Here is a 14,466-nt window from a genome sequence, read left to right on the forward strand (position 1 = left end):
AACACACTGAGCTGAGCACAGGCCAGTGCCATCATTACTCTGTTCATGGAAATATTCATGACAACCCTCTTTTTTCAGTGTTTGGTCCTAATTTAAACTGATTTAGCACTCCCATAAAAGTACTGATCTCAGGGCAGCATTTGATTGCCATTATTTGATATTTCTCGCTGTGCTGGAATGCCTTTTTTTCCCCATACCTCTAAAATCTTAATTTCTTTCTGTAGTCGCTGTAATTTAGTCAGCATGCTTCTTTATGGAAGATAAAGTCTTCATGGGCTTGCAGTCAGACTTTTCAAGCAAAATAATAAATTATGTAGGCTAAGAAAAAGCCTCTTTTCATCGTGTTGACTTCTGAAAACCATACTTAAGGTGCTGAGTGAGGAAACTTGTCAAGTGTTTTTCATGCATTAGCTGTAAGTAAACTGACCTATCTCCATAGTTCCTGTATTCATCCACCATGTAAGTAGGAATATAATTTTTACCTTTGATCTTTGTTTCTCTGATGGAGTGCTTCAGAGGAGGGCTTTAGGAGCAGCAGACTGCTCAGCCTTAGTAGAATTGACTTAGAAGTAGGTATTTTCTGGATTCAGATGTTGCATGTTTTCTGTGTGTCTTTTTCAGGACAATGCCAGTGTGAAATCTTCCAGCAGCTTGGAGCCCAATTTGTTCTGTGATGAGGAAATCCCCATTAAATCAGAGGAGGTGGTGACACACATGTGGACTGCTCCCTCCTTCTGTGCTGAACACGCCTATTCCTCTGCTTCTAAAAGCTGCTCTCAGGGTATTTGCTTTTGTGTACATTGAGATAAAATTAAGTAGATAACTGGGATGAGCAGTCAGTGAGGAGTGGAAGTGCTCTGTTATCCATACTGGCTGTACAGGATATGTTGTCTGGAGGAATGTACAGCAGAGTTACATTGTAGTTAGTTTCTTGATACTTGATCTATAAACCTGTGCCAGTGGGTTGTGGTTGGTACTGTTTTCTGCCTTAAAATGTTGTAAAAAATATGTAAATTCTTTTGGGTTTGATCTCTTCCTTTCATCTTTATGTGGCTTTGCCTGGGGAGGTTTAGATTGGATATTAGGAAAAATTTTCTCACTGAAAGGATGCTCAGGCATTGGAACAGGCTGCCTGGGGAAGTGGTGGAGTCATGTCCATGGAAATGTCCAAAAGCCATGTGGGTGTGGCACCTGGGGACATGGTTTAGTGGTGGGATTGGCACAGACTCAGTAATCTTAGGGGTCTTCTCCAGCCTTAAGGATTCTGTGTCTTGGCTCCTGTCTGAAAGGTTCTAGCACTCCAAGGAAGCAGCCTCGGAAGAGCCCGCTGGTACCTCGCAGCTTGGAGCCCCCTGTGTTGGAGCTGTCCCCTGGAGCAAAAGCTCAGCTGGAAGATCTGATGATGGTAGGAGATCTACTGGAGGTATCTCTGGATGAAACTCAGCACATCTGGCGGATTTTACAGGCCACTCATCCGCCCTCTGAAGACAGGTTTCTTCATGTCATGGAGGTAGGGAACTCAAAGAAATACTGTGGTGTGAAACATAAATCCCACCACATTCTCTGGTGGATTTATATAAATATGATCTTGAATAGTTGAGTGCTCAGCTTGTCATGTTTGTATTTCACCTGGAGAGAGTAGTAGATTACAGAAAATGACAGAATTAGTGATCCAGAAATTCAGTTCTTGATCACTCATGCCACAGCACTGTCCTCCACAGTTAACCATATTTAGAACAGTTTTCTCAAGTAGTTCCATATGCAAACCTTGTTTTAGAAGGTAACAGGTTAAGGGAGGAAACGCTCCTCTTGATAGTGCCTGGAAATGGAAGTGATCTGCAAAAGAGTTACAGGAAACATTTAGGAAGATGAAAAGTTACACCTGGCTTATATAACATGATACTTGTATGGTAATGAGCTTTGTTACTGGGGAAAACATGTTTTGGTAATGCAGACAATGAGATTCATATTCTTCCTCAGAATAACATAGACATAGCAATTTTTTATTGATACACTGTGAAGATGTCCTGATTGCTTTGCTGAGCTGCCAGTGGATCAGGCAGGTTTATCTGCTGATTCTGAGGTCTGCTCAGAATCACTTTGCTACATTGATGAAGAGGGCAAGGAATGTGTGCTAGAAGGGAAGCCTCTTTCGAAGTTTCAAGTTAAGCTGCAGGTTTGAAGAGCCAGAGTGGAACCCCTTTTTCACCCTCTGTCGGCTGCAGTTAGGGGTCAGTTTGACCAAATGGATTATTAGATGGCTTGTTGGGTTACTGAGCTGTACAAGAAGAACACAAGATGCTGGTTCTTTCTTGGCTTTTTGGTGGTGTGCAGCAATACAAGATGGAATGAACAATGAGGTGTCTCGTTTTCTGTGTGCAATCCATACACAGTGGGTGAGTTCAAGTGTTGCCAGACTGCATCACTTAGAAGTGTGGAGTATAAAACTGCCCCTGCCTCCCTATTCTGCTTTACCACCTTTCAGCCTGAGTACTATATAAGCTGAATGTTCTTTCAGTGTAATGGTTTTGGCAGGAAATTGATTGAAAAGCAGTTTAAATGCCAGCAAATAGCAATTTATAAATAATATGCTGGACTGTTATATTAATAGTTGAGCAAAGCTTTTTTCCAGGGGAGTGGGGTGAGGAGTGTAGAGTGTGTGTGCAGTACAACTTTTTCTGGTTAACCTTTATGAATACTTGCTTGACCAGAGCTGCTCATTTTGAATTGAATATATTCTCTGTCTGTTTACATACAAAATAAGTAGACTTCTGTGAAATAATCTGGAGAGAATTTGGTTTTGGGTGGAGTAGCTATATTAAGTAATGTACAGCAAACAGTCTCTTTTCTGGTTTATAGTATGTTCTTAATCTATTAATAATTAAGGTTAAAGTGTATAGCTGCATTGACTGAAATCAAGTCAGTCCCATTTGTACAAAGGACTACACAAGTGAATCTTTCAGATATAAATGGGACTTGTCACTGTGAATGTTACCTGCAGGGACAGAGCTGGCCAGTTTTAAGCCCCACTTGTGATCTCAATCTGTTATTTAAGAGCTCTTGATGACACCAGGATATTTACAATATCTGCCAGCTTGGAAGCCATTCAAATAATGGATGTTGCTTTCTCTTCTTGCTTGAGTTGATGATACCTTTTAAGAATTCACCAATTACTCTTTCTTAATCTCCAAAACAGCAGTTGCTTTCTCTCGAAAATAATTACAGGCAAGACTGACCTCGGCTGAAAAATAAGCATCTAAAAAATAATTAATCTTCTCAATTTCTATTAAAAAACAGTGTGAGGAGGGAGTTGTAATTATTGCTTACTTTGCCTTCTTATCCTTGCTAATAGTTTACTTTTCCCACTGGGTATTTTTGGCTGATTGGTACAGTTGATAACACTTAGGAATTTTTTATAGTATGGTGAAAATGAAGTGAAGTGTTTTTTTTTGTTTAGAATTTGTGATAGTATGTTGTTGACTAGATTTCTTCATGCCATATCAGGTTAAAAGTAGAGGTAAGTACATTTGTCAGACCTCAGGTTTGCAGGAAATTTGTCTTGGAGTAATATATATAATCTTTTTCTATGAAGGATGACAGCATGGATGAAAAACCACTGAAAATGAGAGGGAGGGACTCTTCTGAGAGGAAGAGGAAACGAAAACTGGAGAGAGCAGAGCAGTTCTTTGGAGATATGAAGCAAAAATCTAAAGAGCTGAAAAAACTGGAAAAACCCAAGAAGAAGAAGCTAAAACTCACTATGGATAAGACCAAGGAGCTGAACAAGCTGGCCAAGAAACTGGCTAAGGAAGAGGAGCGGAAGAAGAAGCGAGAGAAGGCAGTTGTGGCAAAGGTAGAACTGACAAAGGAGAGCACAGAGAAAAAAAGAGAGAAGAAGGTTCTGGATATTCCTTCCAAGTATGACTGGTCAGGAGCAGAAGAATCAGATGATGAGAATGCTGTGTGTGCTGCTCAGAACTGCCAAAGGCCCTGCAAGGACAAAGTGAGTTGCCCCTTAGTTCTCTCACAGGCAATTCTGTGCTAAGTCAGAACCCCTGTGCCAGGTAACATTTAAGTTGAGCAGCATGAGAAACCAAAATGGTGTGGATAGAAATGAGAGATGATTGAGTAGTACTTGGTAGGTACATGGATTTAGCAGATTCAACTGTAGGACTTCCTTATTCTCTTAGGTACTTCCAAAGAGAAGATGGAAAATTAGAATCTGGAAAAGGTATTCTGTTTTGGTTGGGAAGTTTAACTTCTTCAAGCTGTGGAATTTTCTGTTGACTGTGTGCAACATGCATTGGCTGATTCAAAGGATTAATTCTTTGATTCAGAAAGGAATGTTCCTAGCTTTACTGTGTTCCTGAGCAGGAGTGGGATGTGTGAGTTCCTAAATGAAATAGATTTTCTGTATTTCTTGCATACACTCTGTGAACAGTGATGTTACAGGCTAAGTGATCTACAAACTTCAGTGGTTCATTTTGCTTGTTGGAGATAAATAATCAATTATTTTAGACCTGATTGGATTATTACAAAAGAAACTTGATCTGCCTCTCTCTATGGTACTGCCTGTCATGATTGTCAGCTTTTAACACAGACTGATGATCAAAAATGTTTTCAAAATGTTTTATTCTGTCCTTTTCTACTTTCAACAGGGGAATGCCATACTGGTCAAAAAATGGCAGATAGAGGAATGTAATGACTGAAGCTGCAGCTGTTGATATCCATTACTAATCACTTTGGGAAATTTGTTCACGCTACAAACTAAAGTAACATCTGTATGATGATAATGTTTCTTCATTTTAAATAGGTTGCTACTACTGTTGTTTTTCTGATACAGTTTTACATTCCCCTGTAAGTGGAAAACAGAACTACAGCAGTAACAAGTTTTAACAACCATTTTAACAACAAATTTTAACAACCAGTGGATGCCACTAAAAGGGAGAATCTGTTTCTTACCCTGCAAATGGGAATTTCTGCCCACTGACTCCAATTAACATGTGCTTTTATTCAAAGAATTATAGAAATCAAATAATTAATCTTTTTTCCTTTCTACGTTCTAACTCATTTTTGTCTTTTCCAAGTTGTTCTACAGCAGGTTCAGCTCAGTTTTATTGTAGTTTAAATGTTCTGACACTTAGGACTTGTATTTACAAAAGCTGCAGTTTGATAATGCAGTCTAAGAGGGTGTGTTTGGAGACTCTCACCTGTGCTGAAATAACCATCCTGAGCATTTTAAATGTGTTTTAGCTTATCTGAGGAGAGCTGAGTCATCTTCCTCAGTAGTAGTAGATGTTATTGTGTTGCTGGAGTGTAAGGATGCAAGAGGGGGCAAGGTTTGTTGGAAGAGTTCGTTTTCATTAAATTGAAGTAGCTTGTTTAAACAAGCTCTATTGGGGCATTAATTTTTGCCCCAGAGCTTTTATATTCTTGGTAGCTCTGGTAGGTTTAACAGAAGGTGTTTTCTTCACAGAAGCTGTGCCTGTGTGTCCTTCCTTGTAACAGGCTGTGTTGCTCTCTTGCAGGTGGACTGGGTGCAGTGTGACGGGGGCTGTGATGAGTGGTTCCATCAGGTCTGTGTTGGTGTCTCTCCAGAGATGGCTGAGAATGAGGATTACATCTGTATAAACTGTGCAAAGAAACCCCTGCAGGGACCCAGCAGCCCTGCCCACGCCTCACCTCCTCCCTTCTTGCTGAGCTACAAACTACCAATGGAAGATCTCAAGGAGACGAGTTAGCAACTGCTCCATGCCCAGAACTTGTTGGGAAATGGACCACTGGAACCCTTCAGAACGAGAGGGGTTTGAGGCTGATGTAGCTCCTGAGCTTCTCTTCCAAGGATGTACAGACGTGCAGCAGAGTTGGTCCCTTGGGTGCTGCTGCCTTCCTTCCTGCAGTGGCACTGTCAGGGCACAGAGGAACCCACTCAGCTATGCACACCCTGCCTGATGAGCAGCTCCAGCCAGTGCTTTCTGACCTGAGTGTTTCCATCTTGGAGTGTGGCTGTTGCTCTCAAGGACTGAGCAAGCTCGAGGCTGTTAGACACTTCAGGGTGTTAGAAGTACATGTTGGCAGTGGAGCTGGCCTGGAGCTGGTGGGCATAGGCTGGAGCTCTTAGACCTACCTGGTTATCCTGAGGAGGTGACTTTGGAAGTTATCTTTCACCTCTCCATGCCAACCCAGTGTGTAGAGCAATGTCTTGGGAGAATGAAATTGCCTCCATATCCAGGCAGCTAACACTACACTATAAGGGTGGGAGCAAGTGGATGAATTTCTTTTGATTTCTCTATTGTAGCTAAAGGGCAGAGGAGCTCATAATGGCAAAAATCAGCAAAAGTTCTGTTTACCAAAAAAGAAACCCAACTCTACTCCACTAGGCAAATTTTTTTTTCCTCAGTGGGAAACAACTGATCTTCCTGTCCTGAGGAGGGCCAGAAGTCATTGATAACGTCTAGCTAGACCAGAACTTGGGAAGAGCAGAGTGCTTCCCTTTCCACAGGGATGTTCTCTCCTGCTCTAGGCTTTGCTTAGAGTTCTGCACTCCTGCACATTGAAGTTGTGTGGCGCAGGGTGGAGCTGGCAAGGAGGTACAGCACCCAGGGCACAGCTTCTGAGATCTGTACCCAGGGATGGGAAGGAAAGAAGACAGCCCACTTACCTCAGAGGTTACACTGACATGTGCTTCTGTGAAAAGTTTCACTCTCAACTTTCCAGTATCACCAGGCTACAGGCATGGCCTCCTGTGATACCAGCAAGCAGTCTGCAGATACTGTTCACAGTGCAAACCCCTCCCTGCTGGCTTTGCTGGATGTGTACCAGTGTACAGTCAGCAGCAGTTCCTGTTTGAGGTTGCCCCTGGCTTTGCCAGAGGACCAGAGGGCTTGGGGTCATCCTGGGTGACAGTTGTTTTAGTAAATCCATTTTTAAAGAAGGACTTGTTTTTACTTTTTTCTAAATGTCTCAGACTACTGACTTGTTCTATAAATAGATTATTTTTCTTTGATTTTTTTATACTTACCACTGTTAACCAGCAGCACAGACAGAGGTTCACAAAGCAAAAACCTGCCCGTGGGCTTGGTTTTTTTTACTCCATTCCTTCCTTGTAGTACAAGGAATTAGCAGTTACCTTCCCCATTCTAGCTTGACCAGCTGCCTGTGTTTAAATAGGTAAATACATTTCATGTGCTACCTTTGTATTTGGGTTTGTTCCTATTAGTGGGGCATCTGGGCCTTAATGACTCCAGTGGATGCTGGCCTTGTGTATGTGAATGTCTGAAGTCAGCCCCTGGGCTGTCTTGTCCCCCTCTCCACTCGCTCCCTATTGTTTCCATTCTTCTGCAGTTCTAGGAGTGTTGTAAGTAGTGTCCAGTCTTACTAGGAGCTGGATTGGGATTTAAAGAAATATTGACAAAAACAAAGGTGTGCTGTCTTGACTGTTCTGTGTCCCTTCTCTTGTTCTCTGATATTTGGAAGTTTATTTATTTGGCAGAATTATCCATCCAAAAAAAACCCAACTCAGCTCAGGTAGACAGAACTTTATTGTTTTCTTCTTTGTGTGCCTGCTACCTGGGAAGAGGGAAGTGTGCAAAAGGAAAAGAAATAAGATGGAGCGCAGAAGATCCAGAGTCTTGGGAGCTTTGAGTGCAAATTGGACACAGACTTCTAATTCCTGCTCCCCAAAGACTTAATGTGATGTAAAAAGCAAAAGCGAGCTGTGGTCAAGCATGTGGCTGAACGGGCACCCTAGCAAATTTAAGAGTATTATTTGTTTACTTATTTATGAAGGAGTCTATGCTTTAGATAGACATACCCTCTTTTTGCCTCCAATTACTTTTTTTTTCTTCTCAATGTACACTTAGTTTTGGTAAATTGATTTAAACAGTTGTTACTTTTCCTTCAAGCTTTAACTGACGGTACTACATAAATGTTTCCCCATATGGAGTGGATAAACTATCTGTCACAGATGTTTAATCGTTCCAGAAGTAGACTAGTACAAGATTTCTTAAAGAATCCCAGTGTTCTGTATTCTTTCCTGGCTCCTAGAATTTGTGACACAGCAGGGGAAATATGGTTAGCATCTCCTGTTAGCCACTGAGCATATCCTGGTAACCATTCCTGCGTTCTCTGTTGCGATGAAGTCGTTGTATGTAATTACCATCAACTGGAAAAGAGATCTTTGAGTAAACCTGCATTGCATGTTCCTGTTTCTCTGTGTAGAAGGTGTGGTGGAGAGTGTTGACAGAAGCACTAGTTACAGCAAGATGGAAGCAAACAGCTCTACAATGCAACTGTGGTCATTCTGCTTGTAACAAGCACAGGAAAGAGCAAACAACAGAAAGAAATGTGCAAATCATATGCAAAAGTCACGTTTTTAGTAGCTGTTTTTCATGTAGCCACGTGGAGAGCCTCTGTTCCACTGTTGGAAGGAGGTTGCCACACTTTTTTCTGGTCACAGATGTCTTGTCTGCTTTTGGATAAGGTGTTCATAAACTGAAGACCATTATTAGCTTTACATCTTATTGTTTTAAGCTTGTTTTTTAAGAGCGTAATTCCTATCGAAGGATTGCTGATAGTATGAACTTATGAATAAATGTTAACTTTTGGAAAAACCTGTAGTTTAGTGGTTGAAAAACCCAAAGCTACAGCTGTGGTGTTGTCTCCAGATTCTAGGAGTTTGAATTTTTATAAAAGCATATGCAGAGAAGCCAGCCAAAGCCAAGATAAAAATGTTCTTACTGGTCTGCTGCAGCTGTGGGAAAACTCTCCTGCTTTGGGGACACAAAAAATATTAACTCATGTATCTAGAAATGTGCACATCTTAATGCTGTAGTCTACAAAGGCTACTTGTCACTGCTGCTATTTCCTTTCATGTGTCTGACACAAAAGGTCAAAGAAATTACCTGAGCTGTTGTGAGGAGCTGAAAATGGCCAGGGCTTGATTTGTATAGCTTGTACAAACTACATGCTTTCAGGTTTTTCTTGTAAAAAACAGGGCCTGGAATTTGGCAGCTTTGCTTGCAGAGAGATGAATGTCACTGCTGACCTTCAGTACCATGGCCTTTAGGATTTATGCTTTTGACAGATCTGTAGCTGAATGCTGGTGCAGCGTGGACCATTGGTAATGAAGACCTAAGAGTCTTCAGCAACTTAATATTATTGATTTTATGGGAATTATCTGAAGGGATTGGAACACAGTCACACAGCATAAGGTAACAGACAGTTGTCTGTTATATCAGCCACACTGTGAAACTTGCATTGATCTTTTCAGTTTTTAGAATCATAGAGTAATTTAGGTTGGAGGGCGCTTCTGGAGGTCATCTGGGTCACCCTCCTGATCAGTGCAGTGGTGACTTTAAAAGTAGGTGAAGTTTTTCAGGGTTGTGTCCAATAAAATTTTGAGTATTTCCAGGGATGAGCATTCAACAACTTCTCTGATTTCCCATTTGGTTTTGTAGCATCTTCAGTGCAAAATTCACTTGCTTTAATGTGCCTGTTGCCAGAGTCTGGCTCTGTATTTTCTCTAATCATCCATTAGGTAGTTGGAGACTGCAGGTCCTGCAGCCTTGGTTTCCAAGCTGAACAAATCCAGCTCAGCCTCCTTTGAGCCATGGCATGAGCTGCAGCCTTCTCACAGTCTTGGTGGTCCTTGTTGCTCAATGTTCTGAGGAGCCCAAAACTGGATGAGTTACTCTAAATTAAATTAAATTACTTCCTTTAGCCTGCTGCTCATACTTTTGCTGTGCAGCCTCCTACAGGGCAGGCCTGTATAGCTGCAAATACTGCTCAGTCCTGTTAATTGTGGCTACTGTTAGCCCCAGGCCCTCTGGTTTGTAATTTCTTAGATGCAGGACTTAAACTTTCCATTAGCACATCACTTCAGCCAGGAAAGATCCAATTGAAAGGGAGTTCCCTCCTCCTGTGTTTTGGGCTCTGCTGCTCCAGTCCTCTGCCAGCATTGTTTGATGCCATCTGAGTGTGCTCTACACCACTACCCAGGTGGATAAGAAACACCTGAGCTATGGACTTGCAGCTGTCTCCAAGATTTCAAATTGGTGACTGCTGAAGCCTGAGTATTGAAGTCCACCCCATTTCTTGCTGCCATTCTGGGTTGTCCATCCCCTCCCCCTAAGTGTTTCTGCTGTAAGTCAGGGTGAACACCCACTGCTGTCCCCTTGTCCATAGAGTTCATCACAGAAGGCAGCCAGACTGGGCTAAGGGTATAGTGGTGTTTGTTACCAGTCACCTCATCCCTCCTGGGCCTGGATGTTGGTTTGAGGAGGATTGGTTCCATCCTCTTTCTCCTGTTCATTGAATGGGCATGATGCACAGAGGGTTCATCACAGTCTGGCAGGAAAGTGATCTTCCTTGTTTTCCTAGGGGTGGAAAAAGTTTCTTAATATCACTCCTGAAACAACTGTTAAAATTGCTGTAAGAAGTTGAGTGCTGTGATCTGCTAAAAGCAACGTTTGAGGCTTACTCCAGTTGGATGGAAAGGAAAAGCAGGGAACTCCTTCACATCCTCTCCATCTGTGGTCTCTGTGTTTGGTCAGCCTGAACTCTGCTTGGAGCACCAAGGCACTGGGGAGGTGCAAGAGCTCCAGCCCTGATCAGCATTCCAGCTGGCTTTGGGAGGCTGATAAATGTGTGGAGCAGCTGGGAACTGCACAGCAGGACATGGAGAGCACTGGGCTTTGGGTAATGGCATGGCTGGGCATGAGTGAGTGTTAACTTGTAGGGAAAGGAAATGAAAGTAGCAAGGATTTATTGAAAAATATTTCTAAGGAGCTGTGCTCTGAATGGCTTTGAAACAAAACCTCTGCTGCAGTGAATAGTTTTAATCTGAGGTGGGTGTTTTGTCTTATTTGGCAGCTTTTCAGAGGTCAGGTTTTGGTAGTCTGTGCATCACCCCCATGCTCCCCCAAAAAGGCATTTGGAGTGCCAGAGGGAGCTGCTGGGGGTGTTTATATCCGAGGAGAGCAGCCACCTCTGCACACAAGTCCTGGCATGATGGTTGGTGTCTGGCCAGCCTGGCATCTGCTTTTCCTGGGAGGGTGATGGGCCAGCAGAAGGGAGGCAGCTCCGTGCTCAGCTCAGCCCCGAGCCTTGGGCGTGGCTGCCGCTCCCCAGGGCGAGGAGCTGCTGCTGGGCTGGGACAGCAGCAGTGCAGCCCACACAGGTCTGTGCTGTGAACCTGAGAAACAGCTCAGGCTTTAGTGGGATGTGGAATGGGCACCACATTGGTTACTTCTGTCAGCTAATGATTTAACTTTGCACTTCATACAGCTGGAAATGTAGTTAATCTCGACACTGTCAGTGTGTTGGTAGTGCTACATCCCATTATTTCCTTTCCTGGTAGTCTCTTAGGCAGGAGGTAGATGCTTTAGCTTTGCCTGGAAACATTCCTGGGAGAGACAGTGGCTGCTGAGAACACTTCGTGGAGAAGTGGAATCACAGGCAGCACCTGCCTGATGCTGAAGGACCAGCCCCAGCTGAATGTGATGGTGCTGCTGCTCTCACTGCTGCCAGAAGGGGAGGCTCCACAGGTGTAACCCATTTCCAGGTTTGTATCTCACTGGTGAGGTTTGAACACAGCCCACTTTCTCACTTTCTGGGCCTTACCACCGACCATGGCACTGGTTTCCTCAGGCTTCTGCTACAAATAGTGTTGGAATGGTCAGACTCTGGGATTTAGGGCAGTTAGAGAGTACACAGGCTGAATAAATAAATAATGGAAGAGTGCACAGCCACAGGAAAAGTGTTCATAACTTACAGGGTTTTTTTTTCTTGCTGAGTAATGTGATTGTAGGAAGATGCTGGGTCAGATTGTTGTTTGGAGCAGAAAGTGGGCATGAGCTTTGTGTAACTCCTGTTTACAGAGTGTGCAGCAAGTGCTGCTGGACAAGCAACACCTGCTTGTCTGAGATTTCTGCAAAAAGGAGCTCACTTTGCTTTGCCCTAAGCAGCAGCTGTTCCATGTCCTTGTTTCTCAGCTCTGGTGATCTCAGAAAAAAATTGTTTCTTGTGCTTTTTACTTTTGTCCCCCAGGCCTTTCTCTTACACCTTGGGCAGTCCCTGTTCTCAGGGAAGTGAGGCTAAAAGAAATCAGCACCAACTCCCTTTGCAGACTTTTGTTTTGCTCCTCCCAAACTGCTTTTCCTTTGCAGCAGGGAGGTCTCACCTCCCCTCTTAGGGCTGCCTGGCTCCCTCCACAAGAGCTGTGTGACTGCAGACTGTCCATTGGCATCACCAGGAGCAGATTGGGGCAGCAATAAAACATCTGTTTCCTGGTTTGCTTGTGTGAGTCCACAGGTTCTGTTCTAGCTCTTGGGGGGTGTGCAGGTCAAACTTTGTAGCAGGAACCTTTCAAAGTAAATCAGAATATCTCCTTTGTCCTCTAGATTCCAGTTATGGTGAACACCAAAACTAAAAGTTCCACTGGCTCCATTTGTTTTCAATTAATTCTCCCATGTGACCACATCCCCATGTCTTTTTTAATTCCTGTTTCCTTCCCTGATCATTATGAAAGCTTTTTATTTGGGCTGTGACAGACTTAATGAAACCACATTCTCAGCACTTGTCAGATGATTGGCAAGCAGTGCCTGACCCTCTGTGTTAGCTTGCAGGGATCAGGAATGAAGTGTCCTTGTCCAAAAGAGCTGTGAGCCTGTCTGGCTGAAGGGAAGTAATTGATGTTCATGGTGGAAATACTTGTGTTTGGGTGTATTTCTCCATGTGACCTCTCGATCTGGTCAGCCCCCTGAGCATCACTGTTTGGATTCATGGTGGCAAAAGGGTGACGTGGCCTGGAATTTGACAGTCAAAAATGGCAGAATGAAGCTCAGGAGCCCTTTGGTGGCTCTCAAGCCACCTTTTCTTTTAGTGTGGGTGCAGTGGGTCAGCCCAAGCAGACCAAACCCCTGTGCCTCTGCTAAACCCCCTGTCCCTCGTGCCTGGGCACCCCTTCCCTCCTCCCCTGCCTCACTGCCTCCTCCTCTTGGCTGGAAGGGACAGCTTCTGCAGCCATCAACTGCATCTGTTTTGAAGCTGAACTTTTTCATCTCTGGCACTCATCAACAGAAAAATAAGATTGCCTTAAGCTATAAAAACTGACAGATTACTTTTATTTTTTTTTGGGGGGGGGGGGGGGGGGGAATGAATGAGCCTGAAAGAGACTTGGTGCCATATGTTGCAACTGAGTACCAGAACAGGAATGACTTGTAGACAGGGGATCAGCCATGGTGTGAAGGCTTGTGATTCTTGCTTCAGGCAGAATTCCCTCCACCTGGGGAGCTGAGTGAAGGCTCCAGGTCGTGCTCATGTTGTGTCTCAGAGCCCCACCAGGCTCAGCCAGTGCAGGGGATGAGTGCTGGGGAGTGCAGCCCCTTTTCTCTGCCTGCAGGGACCTCAGCAGGGCAGGTTAGAGAAGAAGCCTGGCAGCACAGGTCCCTCTTCTTCCTCCTCCACTGCCTGGGGCTGCTGGTGACCAGAGGAGCAAAACAAGAGACAAACTGCTGCTGCTGTACAGTGGCCAGGAGCTGGTGGCTCTCTCTCACTCCTTGTGCTCAGACAAGGGCTGCCTGTGATGTTTTTAAGAGAGAACATCTCCTGGCAGTGCAAGGATTTTTTTTTAAATCTGTTGTAATTGGAAGCTGGAAAAACTGAACTCAAATTTTATTTCTTTTTGACCCTTTTTTGAATGCCCAAGTTTTCACTTTCTCAACTTTTGCATAAAAATCTTGTTTTTTGAGAAATTTCTGAAGACCCTCTCACTCTGTCAGCCGATGACTAGCTGAGTATTGGATTCCTCCCTGAATGGAAACTTTGTGTTCTGCGTAGTTACCAGCCCAGTAGCTGTGAATTACCAAGTATCTTTTTTTTTTTTCTTTACTTTTTAGAGTGTTCAAGCAAGTATGAACAGATGCTCTGAGCTCACTGCCCAAATCTTGCTTGTTTAAAAGCAGATTATGATCTTTTGCTCAGGAATCAGTTAAGTACAGCCCTGACTAACTTCTGAGAAAAGTTTTTCCTTTTTCTTGCCAGAACATCTCCCTTGCAGACAGAAAGGATGCAGGGACATGCAAATCCCTGCCCTATCAATGGCTTTGATGTTGTTCCTGCAGGCACGTGCTTTCACACTTACATCTTCACCCCAAAGGAGTAGGATGTGCAGAGCATGAGGAAAGACCAGAAGTGCTCCCAGTACACAGCTCCCTTTCTATCCTCAGTTTACCCTGTACCTAATCAATCTGCTCCTCCCATGCCTCTCACACCACTGCTGGAATCATCATTTCCTTTGGTATATGGTTCTTGATATGGAAAAGTCTTCCACTTGTTTCCTTGGCTGCAACTTCAAACTGGAGAGTTTTAATTTCTTGATGCAACTATCAGCTTTCACATCAGGAGGCCCATGACTAGATTTTGGAAGAGCAGTGACTTCTGCCCTCTCCCTAAAATGTGTTCAGG

General features: G+C 43.7%; 1 protein-coding gene across 2 annotated transcripts in view; it reads left to right on the plus strand.

Moving 5' to 3' along the window:
* Nucleotides 1-8,612, plus strand: part of KDM5A (lysine demethylase 5A) — a 51,245-nt gene extending 42,633 nt beyond the window's left edge. For both annotated transcript variants that reach the window (XM_059845711.1, XM_059845709.1), the window contains exons 25-28: nt 622-781; nt 1,290-1,510; nt 3,593-4,003; nt 5,529-8,612. In XM_059845711.1, coding sequence (XP_059701694.1) covers nt 622-781; nt 1,290-1,510; nt 3,593-4,003; nt 5,529-5,741 — 1,005 coding nt within the window. In that variant the 3' untranslated portion in view covers nt 5,742-8,612. The remainder of the gene's footprint in view (nt 1-621; nt 782-1,289; nt 1,511-3,592; nt 4,004-5,528) is intronic.
* The last annotated feature ends 5,854 nt before the right edge of the window (nt 8,613-14,466 follow it).

The sequence above is a fragment of the Haemorhous mexicanus genome, chromosome 5, assembly GCF_027477595.1.
Source record: "Haemorhous mexicanus isolate bHaeMex1 chromosome 5, bHaeMex1.pri, whole genome shotgun sequence".
NCBI classification, from domain to species: Eukaryota; Metazoa; Chordata; class Aves; order Passeriformes; family Fringillidae; genus Haemorhous; species Haemorhous mexicanus.